At 36.3% G+C, this 18,435-nt stretch overlaps 1 protein-coding gene across 4 annotated transcripts in view; it reads left to right on the top strand.

Moving 5' to 3' along the window:
• tmem108 (transmembrane protein 108) overlaps positions 1-14,969 on the top strand; it is a 72,818-nt gene extending 57,849 nt beyond the window's left edge. For all 4 annotated transcript variants that reach the window (XM_015395825.1, XM_015395824.1, XM_015395827.1 and 1 more), the window contains exons 3-5: positions 6,346-6,954; positions 9,967-10,118; positions 14,414-14,969. In XM_015395825.1, the coding sequence (XP_015251311.1) occupies positions 6,346-6,954; positions 9,967-10,118; positions 14,414-14,530 (878 nt within the window). In that variant the 3' untranslated portion in view covers positions 14,531-14,969. The remainder of the gene's footprint in view (positions 1-6,345; positions 6,955-9,966; positions 10,119-14,413) is intronic.
• Positions 14,970-18,435: the final 3,466 nt, after the last annotated feature.

An 18,435-nucleotide genomic window follows, 5' to 3' on the forward strand; every position in this document is an offset into this window, starting at 1 on the left:
TTCAATTAAACCTTTCAGAACACATCCCTGCTTCACTTGTCTCTGCATCTGGGTCCTCAAAGCAACCTCACCACCCATTGTTGACAGAGTTCAGTGAGTAAATGTAATGCTTACTGTTCAAATTGACCGCCACTGTGGACCGTTGTCACTGAGTAATGTTGAATGATTGGTAGGACAAAGCCTTTCTTTGGATCAGCGGTTGTGATGCTGCTTTACGCCATGATTTATTGATGAAAGCATCCATGGACGACTTCAGCTAGCAACGCAAGCCTTGTATGCATTCAGAATAAACCGATTCATTAGGTTTGTAGCATGAATTCTTTTGCACTTCATTTATTCATGGGCTTGTCTGATTCCCAACAAGTTAGTGAGGGTAAGTTTTGCTAAAAATTAGGTTTGAGTTTTAATTTCCTGTAATCTTTTTAAATGATCTGCTGGGTGAAAACGTTAGCATGAGATCTAGTTAGCAGTTAAATATTTAGATCCAATAAATAAAGGAGTTCTAAAAAATGACAAAGAGGCAATATCAAGTTAGTGTTATCCTTCTTTGTAGTTGTATTTTTGTGGGTTTTGTAAGAAAACTTACCATTTTTATTAATTTGAGAATGGGTAATATGGCCAATTCTTATATCACTATAAATGTTTTTATTTTGATATATATATATATATATATATAAACCAAATAAAAGTCTTAAAAACACTGCCAAGAATGTCTACAACACATGTCTGTGCAAACTTAAGTAAAATAATTTTAACAAGTAATATAAAACTCCTTCCACATGACATTTTAGAGATATTTGCTTTGTAAAAACAGAACCACATAAAATTATTTAAAACCTGAAACATAAGTCAGTGACAAATGCTGTAATAGCAGACTGTATTGTATATTGTGGAGTGATCTTTTACAACTTTTTCATTTCTGATACAATACCGATATTGAAGTTTGAGTATTGACCGATATAGATACTTACCGGTCACAATATCAGAATGAATCATATATATATATATATATATATGATTAAAAAATGCTTGATCAAGTGATACTTCTTACAGAGAAAACAACAACAATTGGTATTGTTCAACATGAGAACAACTGATACATTTTTATTGGACCAAACTTTAAGCAATAGCGAAAAGCAAAGAGTTTCTACGAGTTTTCAAATATCTAAGATTTTAGATGTTGGCTGATATATTCTAATATGCATTTTTATGGCTGATATCAGACCGATCTCCAGTGTCAATATCTAATTCAGAAAACATCACTGATATTGAATTAGATTATAATGTGATATATATTGATATAGAAAAATATGGTCCGCCCCTTTGATTATCAGATGTTTTTTAGTGACCAGGATAAATATAATGTGTGTCCTACATTCTCTCTCTCACATCCTCTGTTTGTTGGATCAAACATTTTCTCTGATTTCATTTATCCTTATAGCCAGACGAAGCAGCCACACAGCTTGTTCTGTTTCTCTTTGCAACACCTCTGGCCTTTTTTACACAGTTTGCTACCCTGTCTGACCTGATATCTTGGTGTGTTCTTTGTGCCTCTGCACAATGGTGAATGTTCACGAAGCTCACAATGCTTTCCGGGTCTTTCAGTCTAGTTAATTCATGTCTGTAGAGGCAGTACCTGGCTTGCTGTCTATTCATCTTGGTTCAAAACTCACAGCTGCCTGCTGAAAGACTTTATACTAACATTTACATATGCACTCAAAAAGCTGCAAGATACGTCAGTCTTTACTTACATTATAGATAAAATGAAGTTAAAATACATTAGTTTCTCACATTTCCAGCCATTCACATACTGTCTCATACTGCTGTTAGCTGATCAACTTGTTCTCAGCATTATTCAAAGTGCTATATGTTTTTGTCTTTGCATTAATTAATCACTATCATTTTATGTATTTCATGAGGGATTTGCAGAAAAAAATAAACATTCTTTTATCTACGTACTCTATGTGTTAACAAAGACTATTGAGTTTTAAATTCTTGTCAATCCCACTTATCCTTGCATTGCGAGTCCATCACAGGGCTGTGTCCCATTTTAGTCATGAGTTTGCACAGACAGCACACGTCTTCTACCACTCAAACAACATCTATTGGACAGAGTTCAGGTAGTTATTAATATTTGCTAACTTTAAAAAATGGCTTTTCTTATTTGATTTCTGATATGATCTTTAATAAAATATGACTCCACTAAATTGTCTACTCCCATATGAATAATTTCCATTTGGCCAATGATTTATATAAGGTTTCTAATCAGTAGAACTGTACCAGACTGATAATTTGTTAAATGGAAATGCTGTAGGATATGTGAAGGTAAATTTTCCTGACTAATAACCTTGACATAATACAGTCCTGCGTAGAAGTATATCAGATAAACATCTTTATATTTTGTCATTTATCATAAAAAATAAAATAAAAAACATAAAGGTATTTTATTCAATATATCAACATACTGTATTTGGAAGCTTTATAGTGAACGGAAAATTATAAATTGTTTACTTTCTTTTTCTTCTTATGAATGCAAATCTGAAAAGTGTGGCATGTATCCATATTGCTCCCATTTACTCTGACGTCCTAAATAAAGTCCACTGCAACTGCATTTACCAGCTGTGTATAGGGATTTTAAAACACACATCATGTTTAGCATTTTGCTGACTTCTGATACAAGACTGTTGATACAAAACTTTATTTAGGTGAACCAGAGTAAAGGAGACAGGAACCATATGCATATCACATGTTGCTCTATGAAATAGAATCTCTACAAAACTATTAAAAGTGTTGGTTTAAATATGATAAAAGGTATGAATACTTTTGAATACTTGTTTGCCCTATACTTATTTTAAGCTCCATATACGTTTTAAAACTTCCCTATTTGTTTTGTTTTGTTTTACAATGCTTGTTCAAACCAGTAGTAATATATATTAATAATATAAGAAATCTCACTTGTTTTTATTATTTTTCCTAAAGGATTATGTTAGAAAATGATAAGCAAAGATGTAGATCTGTCCTGGACAGTTTGGACTTTTTACTTGGTTAATGAAAAACTCCATCCTGATTCTTTATTCTGTATCTGTGTGTGATTGATTGTAGGGGAACATAATTAATTATTCAAAAACAGAGTTTTCATTGTCATTTGTTTTTTGCTCAGAAGTCAGATGCTTATTTTGCCATTTTTGATTGTATATTCTATTCAACAGAACAATAGTGTAAAGACTAGGCTTTCTGCAGCACTTTGTTTTTATTTCACTGAGGCTTTTTATTTACAGATCGAAAAATTTTATAATGCTGTTAGCAGGGGAACATCGTTTTGGCAAGTGATGAGCTTATCCTTGGGTGTCAGCTGTTCACACAGACATCTCACCATATTACATCTAATAAGATACCTTTAGTTTTTCACAACACAGTTTTTAGCTCTCTATGTGAAAAAATGAACTGTTGCTTAATTTAACCCTCTTAAAATAGAAATAAAGATAACTTTAGACCTAATTACTAATGAGATTTTTGCAGTTTTTGTTACATACATAAAAATAGTGACAATAAAGAGACACAAAACATTTTTTGGGCATTAATTTGCTTATAGATTCTTACTTCCTCCTGCTTTACTCAGCAATCGGGTCTGTGAAAAATGATTCAAAATCACTGGTCCACAAGCTGTGTGTTGACATTTAGTGAATTTGTATTTCCCAATCTATCCAGACAGCCCAAGGTAAATCCATTTAGATCCTGAAATATACAATTATTCCTTTTTTATATTACAAACATGTTTTTTTCTGCTGTCAACAAATCCCACTAAAACATAAAAAGCTGAAGCCTGATGAATCTGATTAAGCTTATTCCTCTATGGCTCTGGGCTCAGTTGTTGTCTGAAATATAATAGAAAATGTCACACAGCCACAATGTTGTTGTCGAATGACATACATCTGTATTACCATTGATAGCACAAACTGTCAAAACATGTCACTGCATCCTACATGGTGCTGCCAAAAAAATAAAAGCTCCAGAGAAATTCATCAGTTGGTATTCAGCAGTTCAGCACCATGACCCTTTGTTGTCTTTGTTGTAAAACTGTCCATATAGGGCCATTGATTTATCTGAGGGCAGTAATGTTAATCTTTTCAGATTAAATTCCCCTTATTTTACATTTAAAAGAATGTATATGTCACATACTATAAACTAGGTGAGTTTCTAATGCGATCATATAATAAATGGGAAAAACGAGAAGAGAAATCCAATGAAATAGAGTAAAGAACTACAAAAAATATAATGTCATTCAAATCCATCCAGGATAGACTGGAAAAGTTAGACAATGTATGGATTGTTGGATTATTAATATGGATTGTCAACAATTCCTATTTTTTCCACACAAAAAAAGAAAACCTGAATTTAAATAAAACACTGTTTAGGTCAAACCAGTCATATGTTGTATGCTGCTGGCAAGAACAGGGTAGGTGGTAGTAAAAGTGATATAATGAGAGCAATTTTGTGGAAATGTCACATATTTGAAGTATGTATTCTAGTGTTGATGTGCTTCTAGTATATTTTAAATCCTCAGTGTCCTTAGAATCCGTCTTTATATATTACATATTACATATCTGCATTCTGACCAACCATAGCACTTCTGTGTGCTGAAATACCGTTGTTTAAGGTTTATTTATTTTTAAAGGTACACTGACTGTCTGCGCACAAATAATGAGACAGATGTTAACTGAATTCAACAGACAGATGGGGATGGCTTTAAGGTGCCAATTAAGTACTATGATTATACCAAAACGTCAGAAACTATTAAAAATTGTTAAAATTAAGCAAAATAAACCAGGCAATCATCCTGATAGGGTTCACATTTGTCCTTTTTTGAGGCTTAAATGTTTTACTCATGGTATGGTCAGGAAACAAACATTTTTTTACATGTCTTCTGCACATTTAGCTCCTGCTTAAGCAAACAGCATCACTCATATTGTATTTCTAAAGCTTCTCACATCTTATCCCTTTTGGGATTAAATATTTTGTGTGCTTTCTCAGACTTTTCCTTATTCTTTTTGACACATCTGCTGGGATTTGCTTTGCTCTATTACTTGCCTGTTTTCTCATTTCATGCATGAGTAATATTCTTCCACCTGTCATGTAATTTGTTTACAGTAAAAACTTAAAACAATTTTGCTACTAACAAATGTAAAAAACAAACAAACAAAAAAACAAAAAGCAAAGTGTAAAATGCAGAAGAAAATTCTAAAATGTTAACACTGTGCCACAGAAAGCCTTTATATACAACAAGATTAAGCTCCTGCTTACATCAGGGAAACATACTGAAGATGTTATATTTCATACAGTATGTCTTTATAAAGGTTCAAATCCTATTTAAATGCAGAAACTAAGACTCTTTTTGCTCTATTTGGGAAATCAACCTAACTTGCAAGTTTGCAAAGTTAACCTAGTTTAACAGGCAACTTGAGGTTCTAGTGCATCTGCATGATGCACCATGGACAAGCTGAGGAAGCTGAAATTGAACCCTCAACCTTGTGACTGCAAGGAATGTTGGATAATGTCAACAGAAGATCAGAACCAGAGGGAGATTGATTAGCCTTTCTGCACTCCTCCCTCTGGTGGATTTCATGTTGTCTGGATAACAAGGGATGACCAATAATCCTTATAGACAGCTGCTAATAGCTTGTCACTTTGTTAGATTGATACAAAGAGCCAATTTTTTAGATGGCTTTAGCATGTGAAGCCGGTTATTTCAACACAACGCCCTTCAGTCATGCATATAGAGAAATGTTAAATTAGAATGTAATTGGACTTTTTAGATTTGGAAAACTAATGATAATTCTAAAATCCCCTATAATATGACTGTACTGAATTTATCTTAAGAGAAGAAATTAGATTTTTCTTTTTTGCACAGAATCAAGCAAGATAATTGCTGTTCTATGGCCACATCTGATAGCTCTGTAGGGCTTTCTATGACTTTCCTCTACAGCACAGTCTTTCGAAATGAATACATGCTCTGTCACCTCATCCATGTTCACACAGTGATACTTATCTGCCGCATAATGCAGTTAATAAAGCAATTTAATTAAAGTAGGTGAGTGACACAGCAGTTGAGCTGTTTAAATCCTTAGAATAGTGATGAATTAAAAGACAGGGTTTTGTATCTGATCTGAAAATCTGAGGGTGTCTGTTTTAGTTCCTGCTTACCATAATACCCATGAGAGAAATGTTGAATCTTTAAATCTACCAGACAGATAAAACATTTATTTATAGCAGATAACTTTGTATTGAATTGAACTGGTATAAATGATTATGTCTTGGTAATTATGATTCCCTTGATTTTTTCTTTAGGTGTTGTGGCATTTCTAGCTCTGACCATTGGAGTAGCATTGTCGGCACAGGAGCAGCACGTCAGCCACACATCCCAGGACTCTGTCTCCATGGCAACCCCCCAGAGCAGCCCCCTTTCCTCTACCAAACCCTCCTCAACAGAGAGGGAACCAGAAACTCAGGGAAGCCCTTTGAGAAATGTAACTTCCCCTGCGCCCGTCACAGTCATATCCACCCATGCAAGCTTCAGATCCCATAAACCAACAGTCATCCCAGTCAACTACACCACAGGCACCAGCAAAGAGGGCCAGGTGGTTCTAGGTAACGGCACAGACAGACCTGCTGTGGGACACCATCAGGGGAATGTAACTCTTGCAGGATTATTCTCTAACAGTAGCTCAGTATTTGCTGAGGAGGGGTCCGCTCAGGGGAACAACTCGACGATCCCCTCCACAGACAGTGGGAACTTCCTCAACAGGCAGGTACCGGCCACGACCAGTGATCCTGGGGAAGCTGGGAACAGTTTGGGCTCCACCGTCAACCCCAAGCTGTCCCAAACCACCATCTGCCTGAACATGATGGACATTGTGTGGATAGTCCTAGCGATCGGTGTGCCCGTTTCCTCTATTTGTAAGTAAAAATGTATGAAGTTAAAACACATTGAATAATCAAGGGAGTTGCTCAAATGTACACATTTTGGGAAAATGACAAAAACTGCTCTAAACACATACAACTTTGATTAAATAACTAAACTTTCTGCAGCCATCGCCATGGTTTAATTTACACCTTAAACAGGAAAAAGTGAAGTGAAGTTTCTCTTGAAGTCATAAAGAAACCTTAACAAATAGATTCAAAATCAGAATTTTAGGTGTTAATGTTGCATTTATAGTATCCATTTGAAACAAACTATTAATACTTATTAATACTTGGTTTTAATTACTGAACTAATTTTTTTGGTCATACGTGTCCTCAATTCTTACTTTTGGTCAAAAGCTGACAAGTTGGATAACTTACTGCTTTAGGTTGCAGATTATGAGTCTATTATTTTTTCAGTCTTCTGTTTATGTGCAGTTTGAACCAAGTGTCCTGACAAAATTTTATTATAGGGCAAAAATACAACAAGGATTCTTGATGAAGTAGGCGTTTAGGGATCCTGCAGCGCCCCCAATGGACTGTGCAGCAAATGTGTGTAAATATATATTCATTTATAAGAAACAAAACTCTGATTTGGGTTAATTTTAAAGATCGATATAGATAAGTCAGCTTATAATATTAGTTTATTTTATCTCGTTACACATAAGAGGCATCTAATAGCAAAGCAAAACAAACTGAGAGAAACATCTGCACATCAGCTCCTAAAAAACTCCTTAGCAGCAAGAGGAAAGCCGAGAGCTAAGGTCTATACAGCTGTTGGAGAGAAGGAACCAGTCAGAAGCAGAACCATCTGAGCAACATGTATGGTTTTTACTTACCGGTACATGGCTTTTATTTTTCTTTGTTTTCTTCTTGATCTCAGTTTTGAAGGGCCATGAGATAAAAATATTGCAAATGCTACAAATGTCCAGTTTTTTACCTTTAAAATGAATTACTGCAATTTCTAAATAGAGCTGGGAGATACTGTTTGGGTAGTTATCACAACAGGTTAAGTTTGTAGGCTTGTTGCCATGGTGCTCCATCAACGGGTCTCTAAAGCTAGCCTAATTAAGCATAGCTGCAAAGATAAGGCAGCCAGCAAGGAGAGAAGCCCTGAAGTAGCCTTTAAAAAAAACGTGTCATTTTGAAACTACAGGTTTCCAAGCAGTTTTAGACCCTGAGCAGCAGAAGAGATTAGTTGTCACTTATGGCAAGATTGACCTTTTGTTTGCATTTTTTGCAATTTAGGAGTTATGACAATTATAAAAACACTCTTCAAAATGTTTCTTTTTCAACATTGTCAAAGACTAATGGGAGGTGAGATGTTCACCTTCTTAAGGGACTTGATAAAAACATAACATGTGTTATAAGGACAGAAAAACTAGCTCAAAGAAGACCAAAATGCTGACATTTTGATGTATAAATTGTTGACATAGTGTAAAATTTGTGGAAGTATTAGGAGGTTATTTGGAAAACTTTGGAAGCTCTAGATTTGTCTCCTCTGTTGGATTTTATCTGATGGCACTTGCTCTAAACATGGCTGTAGACAAAAGAGTTTTAACAAATCTATTGGTTACAATGGGTGGAATTTTAAAGAGAATTGCCGCATTGAGCTTAAATAGTTCAAGGGAAGTTTGGGTCTCAGACTAGAATTCCCATAGATGTTAGTAAATCATGCTGAACTATAGGAAAATAGACATAAATCCACCTTCTCCCACTTAATCCATCATAGTTGTTGCGTATCTCCAGCAGTCTATCAGAGAAAAAGCGGGGTTACCCTGGACAGGTCGCCAGTCCCACGCAAGGCAACACAGACACAAAACCATGTATGCACTCGCTCACACGTAAGGACAATTTAGAGACACCATTTAACCTGACCATACATGCAAAAAAGACCCTGGGCCGGGAATCAAACCGAGGACCAACAGCGCCACAAATTGCTCCACTGTGCAGTTTATTTTTTACATAGTTAGATATAGAACAATGCATACAATAAATACTGATTTATATCATCATCCATTTATACTTAACAACAACTAAATTTGTTGAAAATTACATTTATGGTTGCTCTACTCATCTTTGATCTTGTAAATAAAATGTTAACACCTACTGTATGTGTAAATGCTAAAAATTAGTCGCCGAATATGAGTGAAACAGGCTCTAGTTTGAATAAAACACATATCACAAGGCTAACAGCAGAGCTATTACGAAGAGTGCAACCTCTCAATCTGCAAGCTTTTTTGTAATGGTTGTGTATTTTGTGAAATAATGACCAAAAGTATTGGGTTTGTGAAAAATCTGCCTGTTTTTTAGACCCAGACTACTGGACACCCAAGCAACCTAACTATCTTGGTCTTCCAGTGGCACAACTGTCTTATCTCTCAGCTCTGTTCCTAACCAGCCCTCCTTAGCAACCATAGCAACACGTGTTTTTGAAAAAGAAATTAGTAGTTTAATGAACCTTAAACTTTTCTAATAATCTTTTACATTAAGTGACACATGCCCTCAATACCCCTCTTGTTGATAACCAAACCACCCCCCTCCCAAGATATTCTCAGACATACTGGCAGACTATTTACAATCTTTTTTCCTTTCGTTCTGAAGTTTGACAGAATTTTCAGTAATGGCTTTATTTGTCTACATTCGCATTATGTAGTGATTTACAAGTTTTTTCTCAGAGTTTGTTTTCACGGCTGATGGAAACCATTCAGGGCTCCTTCTTATTTGTAAAAGAGCTTAAAAAAAAAGTTTAACCCCCAGTAAAATGCAGTTTCATGTATCTTAATCCGTTCTTTATGGGAATATAGCTTTTTTTTTCCTATAGACAATCCCTGACAGATTTAAGTCTGATTTAATACACCCAGAGAAATGTTTTAGCAAATGTTTTGGGATTTTTTTTTTCCTCCTCTCCACCAGATTTTCTCCTAGAGTAGCTTGTTGTCCTAAAAATATGACAGCTTCTACCTGTTCATTTTCTGTACTAATCCATATTTTGCTCTCCTCCTGTAGCCGTGCTGTTGACAGTGTGCTGCATGAGGAGAAAGAAGAAGTCGACGAGTCAGGAGAACAACCTCAGTTACTGGAACAACGCCATCACCATGGACTACTTCAGCAGACACGCTGTGGAGCTGCCCAGAGAGATCCATACTCTGGAGAGCGAGGTACAAACTACTGACATGCTTTGGCTCTATCACTGCTCAGCAGCAAGGGCTACAAGCTCTGAGGTGTGAGGATATTTACCCATTTCACTGCAGGTCAGCAGAATGCGGTTAATGAGTATGCAAACATCCAGGTCCAATCTTCCCTGTCAGCAAGCCCCCAGGTGCCTGCAGAGAAAAGAGGAAAAGTTAACAGTTGATTTTAGTTTCTGTAGTTTACACTTTTTCTTTTTTTAAACAAGAAAAATAAACTTTTCTTATATGGTCTCTTTTGAAGAAGAGACTGAAGAGAAATATTTAAATACCGTAGGTTAAATGTGTGCATTGTCTGTGTTAAGTAATAAGTATTGCAAAAAAACATTATTTTATTTAACTCATTTTAAAGATGCCTAGTCTTGAACATTTTGCAAATAATATCACACAAACAAAACTTATTTTCATCTGAAAATTAGACCATATACTGCAAGAATTCATCCTCATGGTGTTTACTTTGTCCTTTTTTAACCTAAAAGGAGTTTTGTACTAGATTGACAAACATTGTTGAAAGCCATCACCATCATCTGGCTGTACTCACGCATCCATTAACTTTAGTTCAATATTCAGTAAACCACAGCTTTTATATTGTGTTCAGAACGTTACTCATGTTTTATCCCTCTTGCCATTCAAGATTTGATTTGGCCTTTTGCACACTTGATCTTCAGAAACATATTGCGCACTTAATCATTTTTCTTCTTTCTTTTCATTTTATCAGGTCAATATTGGTATTGGTCAATAGTCAAAGCTGCAATATGACTGTATCATCCATCAAAAAGTTGTATCCAGACAACCCCTACTTTTCACACCCTAAAAAGCTAATAAAATAATAAGAATCGTCAATAAGCAAGATTTAGTGCAGTTCATTTCACTTTGTTTATATAGCACCAATTCACAACACATGTCATCTCGAGACACTTTACAGAGGCGATTCAACCAGATCATACAGTCAGATTGGGTCAATGTTTTCTATCTGGACACAGATTCAAAAGGCAACTGTCATGTTTGGCTTAAGGTTCCTAACCCACATGCAGAACACACTGAAGCAGGAGAAAAGTTCAAAGGTTTATTGAGATAACTCTGTACAGAGAATAAACAGATCCAGGGGTTAATCAGATCCAGGACTGGTCACGAGTGGGTTCACTGTTCTGGAGTTTGAGCAGAGCGGCTGAGGGGGGCGACCTTGAGGGTCCAGAGGCTGTCGGCAGGCTGAGGGCTTGGCGGAGGCAGAGCTTGGTTTGAGTGTTTGCAGATCACAGGTTTGAGTTTCCCTTCTTCAGAGAGCAGGCAGGCAGGTCTTTGACAGGAATAATTCTCCAGGGTTCTCCTGAGAATGGACAGGCAGGTAACTGGCAGATAAACTCTTCAGGATTTCTGGTTTCTGGCAGGTTCGATCTAGGAAGCAGAGAAGAGAGAACAGATCAGGTTCAGGTTCAAGTTCAGGTTTTCAGGGAGTCAGAGATTCAGACAGGCAGGTTGGCTCAGGCTTGCTAACCGTAACTGGCAAACACTCTGGCCCTGGAGAGAAGTCCTCTGCCTCCTTAAGTAGGCCCAAGGCTGATGAGGAGTTTAAAGACAGGTGTTGCAGGTAAGCAGAAGCCCTCAGAAAGGGATCCTCGGCGCCCTCTGGTGGGCAAACCTCCGGATCCCAACAGCAACTGTCAACCTGCTCCACAGGCAACTGCATTCCTGAAACACACAGCCAGTCAGATGAGCTCTGAGCCAGCTCCAATGTCAGAGGATGAAGTAGAGCACATCCAGTTAGCCACAGTCAGAGAAACAGGACTACACTGAAAAACAAGCCAAGCTCCATCATCTATAAACAAAGGTTTTGATGGCAACAGCACAGCTAATACTTCTCTCCAGGATGGTGTTGCAGCCAAAGAGGAATAGAAAAGATGAAGCTATGATGAGAAATCAGAGAAAGCATAACATAAGAGATTGAACTAACAAATACTTTAGAACTGGAGAATAGAGATAGAATGAAGCAGAATTATGAAAAGGGGTCTCTAGCAGTCTAAGCCTGTAAAATTAGTCCAAAAATCCTGGTGGAGAGTATTTTTAATTTGTTCATATTTCAGCTACACTTACCTGCTGTGACTTTAAACCTATTAGGATTAAATTTAGAGAAATTGCAGCAGCTTTTACTCAGGTAATCGGGTTAAAAAAAAGCTTTGTAACTGTGTCGTTTTTTTATGCTACCTGGGTTACTTTAGCCTGAGTGATAAACGAATCTGGCTCTGAGCACTCACAAGAAGATCTTCAAAGCAACCCTTCCACCGTCCAACGTTGTCCTCATGGAGAGCGTCCCCAGACTCTATGTCTGGGGACGCTCTCCATGATGTAGGTCTTGAACAGGTTCCTGACTAAGACCCCACCAGACGTTCCAAGCAGTCCCTAACTACTCGCTTTGGCCTGCTGAGTCTTTCAGGCTTCCTTTTCTTCCAACGTATCCAGTGGTTGGTGGGCAGCTCCACCTCTCTCTTTACCTGAGTGTCAAAGACATGCGGCCAAAGGTCAGAGGATATGACTACAAAGCTGATTTTCAACCTAGGGTGTCCTGGTGCCAGGTGCACCTTATACTCGAACATGGTGTCCAATAAATACAATCCAGGACTTGCACAGAAGTCCAATAATGAAACACCATTCGGGTTCAGAGCGGGGGGTCTATTCCTCCAGATCACACAAGTCATGGGGGCCCCCCCTTTTTTCCTTTTTGACTCTTTTATTAGATCTTTATGAATTTTAGACTGCAAACATTTGTTTATGTTTTATATCAGCAACTTGTTTTCCAGTGGGAAATTGCATTACTGAGAAAGGCTTTAAACAGAAGGAGACTTACTAAGACCAAAGACTCGGCAAAAGCCTCTTGAAGAGTTATGTGAAATGCATTTTATACTTATCCTGCTATATAAACTTCCAACCAAATGAAACTCAAAATTAGGTGATTAAAAACCAGATCCTTCTTAAGATAGGTAATAAAAAAATTGTTAAGTCAGAAAATATCTACATCAGAAACAAACTAAAGGTCAAACCGTTTAATATTTCTAATCAATTAAAGCTAGATTCCCTTCTCATCTGGGTGAATAAACTTTTAAATTGATGATTATATATTTTATAACATTTTTAGCAATATTCTTTTTCACATTTTTTCTGAAAAATCAAAATATTTGAAGTAGAAGTAATAATTTCTCTTCCAAAGAAAATCCTGGGCTTTTTTTAAAGCATGATCGATTAAATATTTATTTATTTAATTTTTTTATTTAGAAACACAAGGATTTGTCCCCATTTTTGAGTATTTCAGTTTAAAACTAAGTAAAATATCTAAAAATAGGTAAATTTAACACATTTCCTCTTTACCTTTATGATAGATTTGTGAGAGAATATCTTTTATAAAAAAGATTATTTGGCTACATACAGATCAATTCATTTACCTCATAAGATTTTAAATTAATTTTCTAAGTTAAAAGGGGAAATCTTGTAATTTCCTCTCTGATATGATGAAAGTAAACATTTAAAACCATAAATCCATTCCCACCTCGTGACTCCAGCTTTTGGTGCATCACAGCACCATCTGCGGGAAAAGAAAATGCACAACATCTGTTTTGTTTTCAAACCTGCACATTCACCTCCTCCATCATTGTTTTCTCTACTTGCATGCTTCAGCTGATCATTTTCTTTGCAGTTATAGCTTCATTCTGTCTCCTTCTTTGTGTTTCTCTGATGTTGCTCCATTTGCATTGCTCCTGCTGACAATGGGGTTGTAAGGACCGAGAAGATGATGTTGGATCATGTATGGCATGCCCGTGGTGACACCCAGGTGTTGTTTATTCCCCCCCCTCCCTGCAGCTTTATGTGTCTCAGTAGATTTACTCTTACTGTAGCTTCTGTTGGAGAGCTGTGGGCATGTGGAAAGGCTCTTGAGGGAGGGTGAATTAGATTGGTCTTCACTGATGAAACGGCCTCATAGCTGCTGGAAAACAAATCATTTTGTTTTTTCACGCCTCCTCCCCCAGCTCTACTTCATTACCGCTGACTCACCCCCATGAGACCCCCCCCCCCCCTTCACCCCTGCAGTTAACATTTTCCTCTGAGTCATCTCTGCCTTTTGTTTCCCAGCCTTTCCCTATCCTCCCTACTCTTTATCTTGCATCATGTAATAGTGCATTTAGAAAATTCTAGATTATAGTTTAGGTTAAATATGAAAGGCTGTTTTTTTTTTTTTACAAATTTTTTATATTGTCTATTGGTGTGTGAATTTTCAGGAGCATGAGACCTGCCTGCCCCCTAATGGAGACTACAGTGGCAGCAGCGTGGTGCTGGTTAACCCTTTCTGCCAGGAGACCCTCTTCATCAACAGAGAAAAAGCCTCTGCCATATAGCAACAGCTCCTGCTCCCCTTGCCTTCTGCTGCGGCTGTCTGTTTTATACAAGGGGTAAAATATCCAGACTTTTAACAATACAAAGAGCAACCCGAAGGAAGAGCGACACTAAAACAGACACTATTAATGATGAGGATGCACCTGCGTATTTTTCTGATGTACATTTTCTACAAAAAGGCTTAATTGTGATAAAGGTTTCTAATGTCTTTATATAATACAGAGTATATGTGGATATTGTTGCATTACAGTGGCTTAATAGTAATTGCACTGTGGATGTTTGCCACATGAAATCTGCTTTAGAAGATAAAAGAAGTGTGCTATGAAACACTGTTGTTTTTATTTTTTGTCTTTATAATCAATCCCAAAATATAAAAGCCTGCTGAACTTGAACATAGTATTTACTTATTTAAGGGGGGAAAACAGAGGTGATTTTTAGAAATTAAATAAATAAATCAGGGCCTGTGTTTATCAACGGTAGAATATACAGCTCAGATCAGAGGTGGCCATTATATGTCATCAGAATGAATACCATATTAGCTCCAGGCTTTTGGATATCTGTTTTTATTGAGGTTTTAATTAAAACTGAAATGGTTATTAAAAAATATATAGGCATTTAAAAAAAAGTGCTTTGTCCCCAAATTTAAAGTTACTGTGATTTTTTTTTATTCAAATATTTTAAAATTTTAAATATGAGCTCCTTCACATTTCAGCCCCAAAAGTATTTTATATAACAAGTTCTATATATAACAAATCTTGTTTTCTAATCACCATAAAATGTTTAGAATAATTCTGACTGTGTTTTCAACTACTCTGTGGGGTAAAACTGATCCAAATATTCCTCTGGTCCCAAATGTATGTCAAAGCAATCTTAGCCCCACAATTAAAGTTAGACTTCTAAGCCTGACATCTGCATAACACTGTTCTAAAGAAAAAAAAAAGATTTTCAAATATGCCACATGTTACATACAGAATAGTTCATTCGTATCAACAGGCTGCACTCAATGACTGAATTTAATCATATTTTCACCTTTTTTTAATGCCATAAATTAAATAGAAAAAAAAAAAAAGATTGGCTGTTATTCTTGTGGTTTTAAACCATATTTGAGGGAAATATATTGATGTCAGGATTAATAATTTTAATTACCGGTATGTTTAGCAGTTCATCCACATTAACTCATTTCATGGAGTTAGCTAAAATGATAACAAGTAGTTTTGACTGAAGATGTTGATAATTTACTCCTTAACATATGTAATTGGTGTTCCAGTTTTATCAAATTGAAAAAATAAACTGCAGTAAAGTAATTTTTTTCTATGGTTTCAGCTCCTTTGATACAGGTGTAAGGATCTTAAGTAGTTAGTACTAGAGATGCACTAATGAAAAAGCCCACGATCCATAAGGGAAGATGTTTTCAGTCTATTTCTAAAATAAATTTAAGTTAGTGTTTTCATTATTCAAAAGTTTTGAACAGCATAAAAGTTTTCACTCTTATGGGCCTCTTACTTTGATTTAATAAATACAGTGAAGTTGAACCTTACGGTGCATATTTGTTTTCCAGGAGGAATTTGTTCTGTTTTCAATACGACTGGCTGCTTTTATGACTTCCTTTTCTCACTTTATATTTATCTCAAGTTGCCTTTTGGGGTATGCATTTGTGCATTCATACCTTTCATAGTTTTCTGCAGAGGAATTTATGACAGCCTCTTTAAAAATCAATAGTTTTCATGATAACGTTGAAGCAAACAGAGCTCTGGTATCAGAGCTTTGGGATCTGCAGATCTGATACTGAAATTGGATCAGAGATGTAAAAAATTGGATAAGTGCATCCCTAGTTAATAAATTCTCTATTTCACTGTGAGAATAATGTAAAGGTTGGATTGTGAAGAACCATTTTGACTCACCAGTGCAACAAAGTTGTAATTTGCTTTAAACATGAATTGTATGGCATCAAAAATAGTTGCACTAAACACAGCCACCTAATGGTGCACCTGACATATAATCCTAAAAATCATTAAAAAAATAACCTATTAACAAATATTACCAGTAAATTTCAGCTGTTAAAGTTTATCTTTATTCATGTCCGACAGTTTAGCTTTCACAGCTATAGTCTTTGTTATTTATATCTTGATTTTGTACATGTATGGCAGTTTGCTGAATTGCTAGGTTAACATTAACATGTTGGCTCTGATTGATATGACTTCTTGATCATTTGTCTAACCAATTTAATTGTGGCTCCAGCTATCTCTTTTGAGGGAATACCTTTTAAATTGGTTAAATAAAAACAGTATTGTATGAATCATGTACATTTTATTGGTCCTGTTAGGCCTATAACCCACTAATAGATGTTAAACAGAGCACAGCAGGTTACACGACACAGATGGTTGTGTGTCTCTCCTTCACTAAATATAAAACTATATCAGATTTTAAATTAAATAGATGGTAATTTAACCTTAGTTATTATACAAAAGTACGGATAGATTTTCTAAACAGGAGAAGATGTTTATTGAAACACATTTATATGCTAAATGATTAGACAAAAACAAACAAAAACAAATTATGTATCTATTAAGCGGGACTGATTAAAAAAAAAAAGTAAAAAAATTGTACCTAGAAAATAATGCATAATTTGAATCATCAACTATCATCACTGTAATTTCAGGCCCTTCACTTTAATAGTCAATAACAATGCTTTATTTATTTATTTTTTTTTATCTTGCCTTTAAAAATGGGAGTTTGAATAGTGATTTGCTGAATATTCTTTCATAAACATGTGTCATAAATTGTAAAAGCAGGCCTGATAAGGTAGTTTGATAAACACAGGCTCGGATTATTCTGATTTACCAAGGGTATCTAAGAGATTTGAATTTTACAGAACTCTAAAACGATTTTCCCCCCGATGCATCACCAGCTTCTCTGAGGAGGGACAACTCAGAGGTCTTAATTTCTCATGTTGGTCCTTTATATACCTGTGATAAGAGTGCGGGTGTGAAAGAGAGAGGAAATGGTAGTGTACTCAATGAGCATATCAGCGTAACCAGTTGTATTCTGTTAAAAAATATCCTGGTTACATTAAGGTTGAACTAACTTTATGTCTCTGTCCACCCAGTTTGTTCTGTTTGCCTTTAGGTGCGCCTCTGAATGAATCAGTCCATGGTCTGTTTTCAATGGAATAGTCTGTGGTCCTGCTGTCATCTGTTTCATTTTTGTACTGCTACAAATGAAATCAATAACCAATGCTGGCTGCTGCCTCTGTTGTCGCTATAGCTTTTTATTTCTTTTCTTTGTTGCAAGGTGTTCAGAAATCACTGGGTCAAAAGGTGGCACTGAACAACATGGTTACAATCTCCTGCATTGGATGCTCACAGCTGGGCTTGTTGTTTTGCACGCTCAAAACATGAATATTTTACAAAACATACAGTGGAACGGTGGAGCAGTGTTTAAACATGATGTTATTTTTTTGTACTGTAGTATACACTGTACTTTTTACTGCTGAGCAATAAAACATAAAGACAAACATAAGAATGACTGAGTTTGCATCATTTATGACATTTAGAGTACTTTTAATTTATAGAGCAGAAGCATTTATTTGCCAAATAATATATTTTTTTATTTTGTTGAATTATAAACTCAGAGTTCTCCCTTAGAGATAGGGTAAGGAGCTCAGTCATCCGGGGAGAACTCAGAGTAGAGCCGCTGCTCCTTCACATCCAGAGGAGCCAGTTGAGGTGGCTCAGGCATCTGATTAGGATGCCTCCTGGACGTCTCCCTGGTGAGGTGTTCCAGGCACGTCCCACCAGGAGGAGACCCAGGGCACGCTAAGGGACTATGTTTCTTGACTGGCCTGGGAACACCTTGAGATCCCCCTGGAGGAGCTGGCCCAAGTGACTGGGGAGAGGGACGTCTGGGC

The sequence above is a fragment of the Cyprinodon variegatus genome, unplaced genomic scaffold (assembly GCF_000732505.1).
Source record: "Cyprinodon variegatus isolate N-32 unplaced genomic scaffold, C_variegatus-1.0 Scaffold762, whole genome shotgun sequence".
NCBI classification, from domain to species: Eukaryota; Metazoa; Chordata; class Actinopteri; order Cyprinodontiformes; family Cyprinodontidae; genus Cyprinodon; species Cyprinodon variegatus.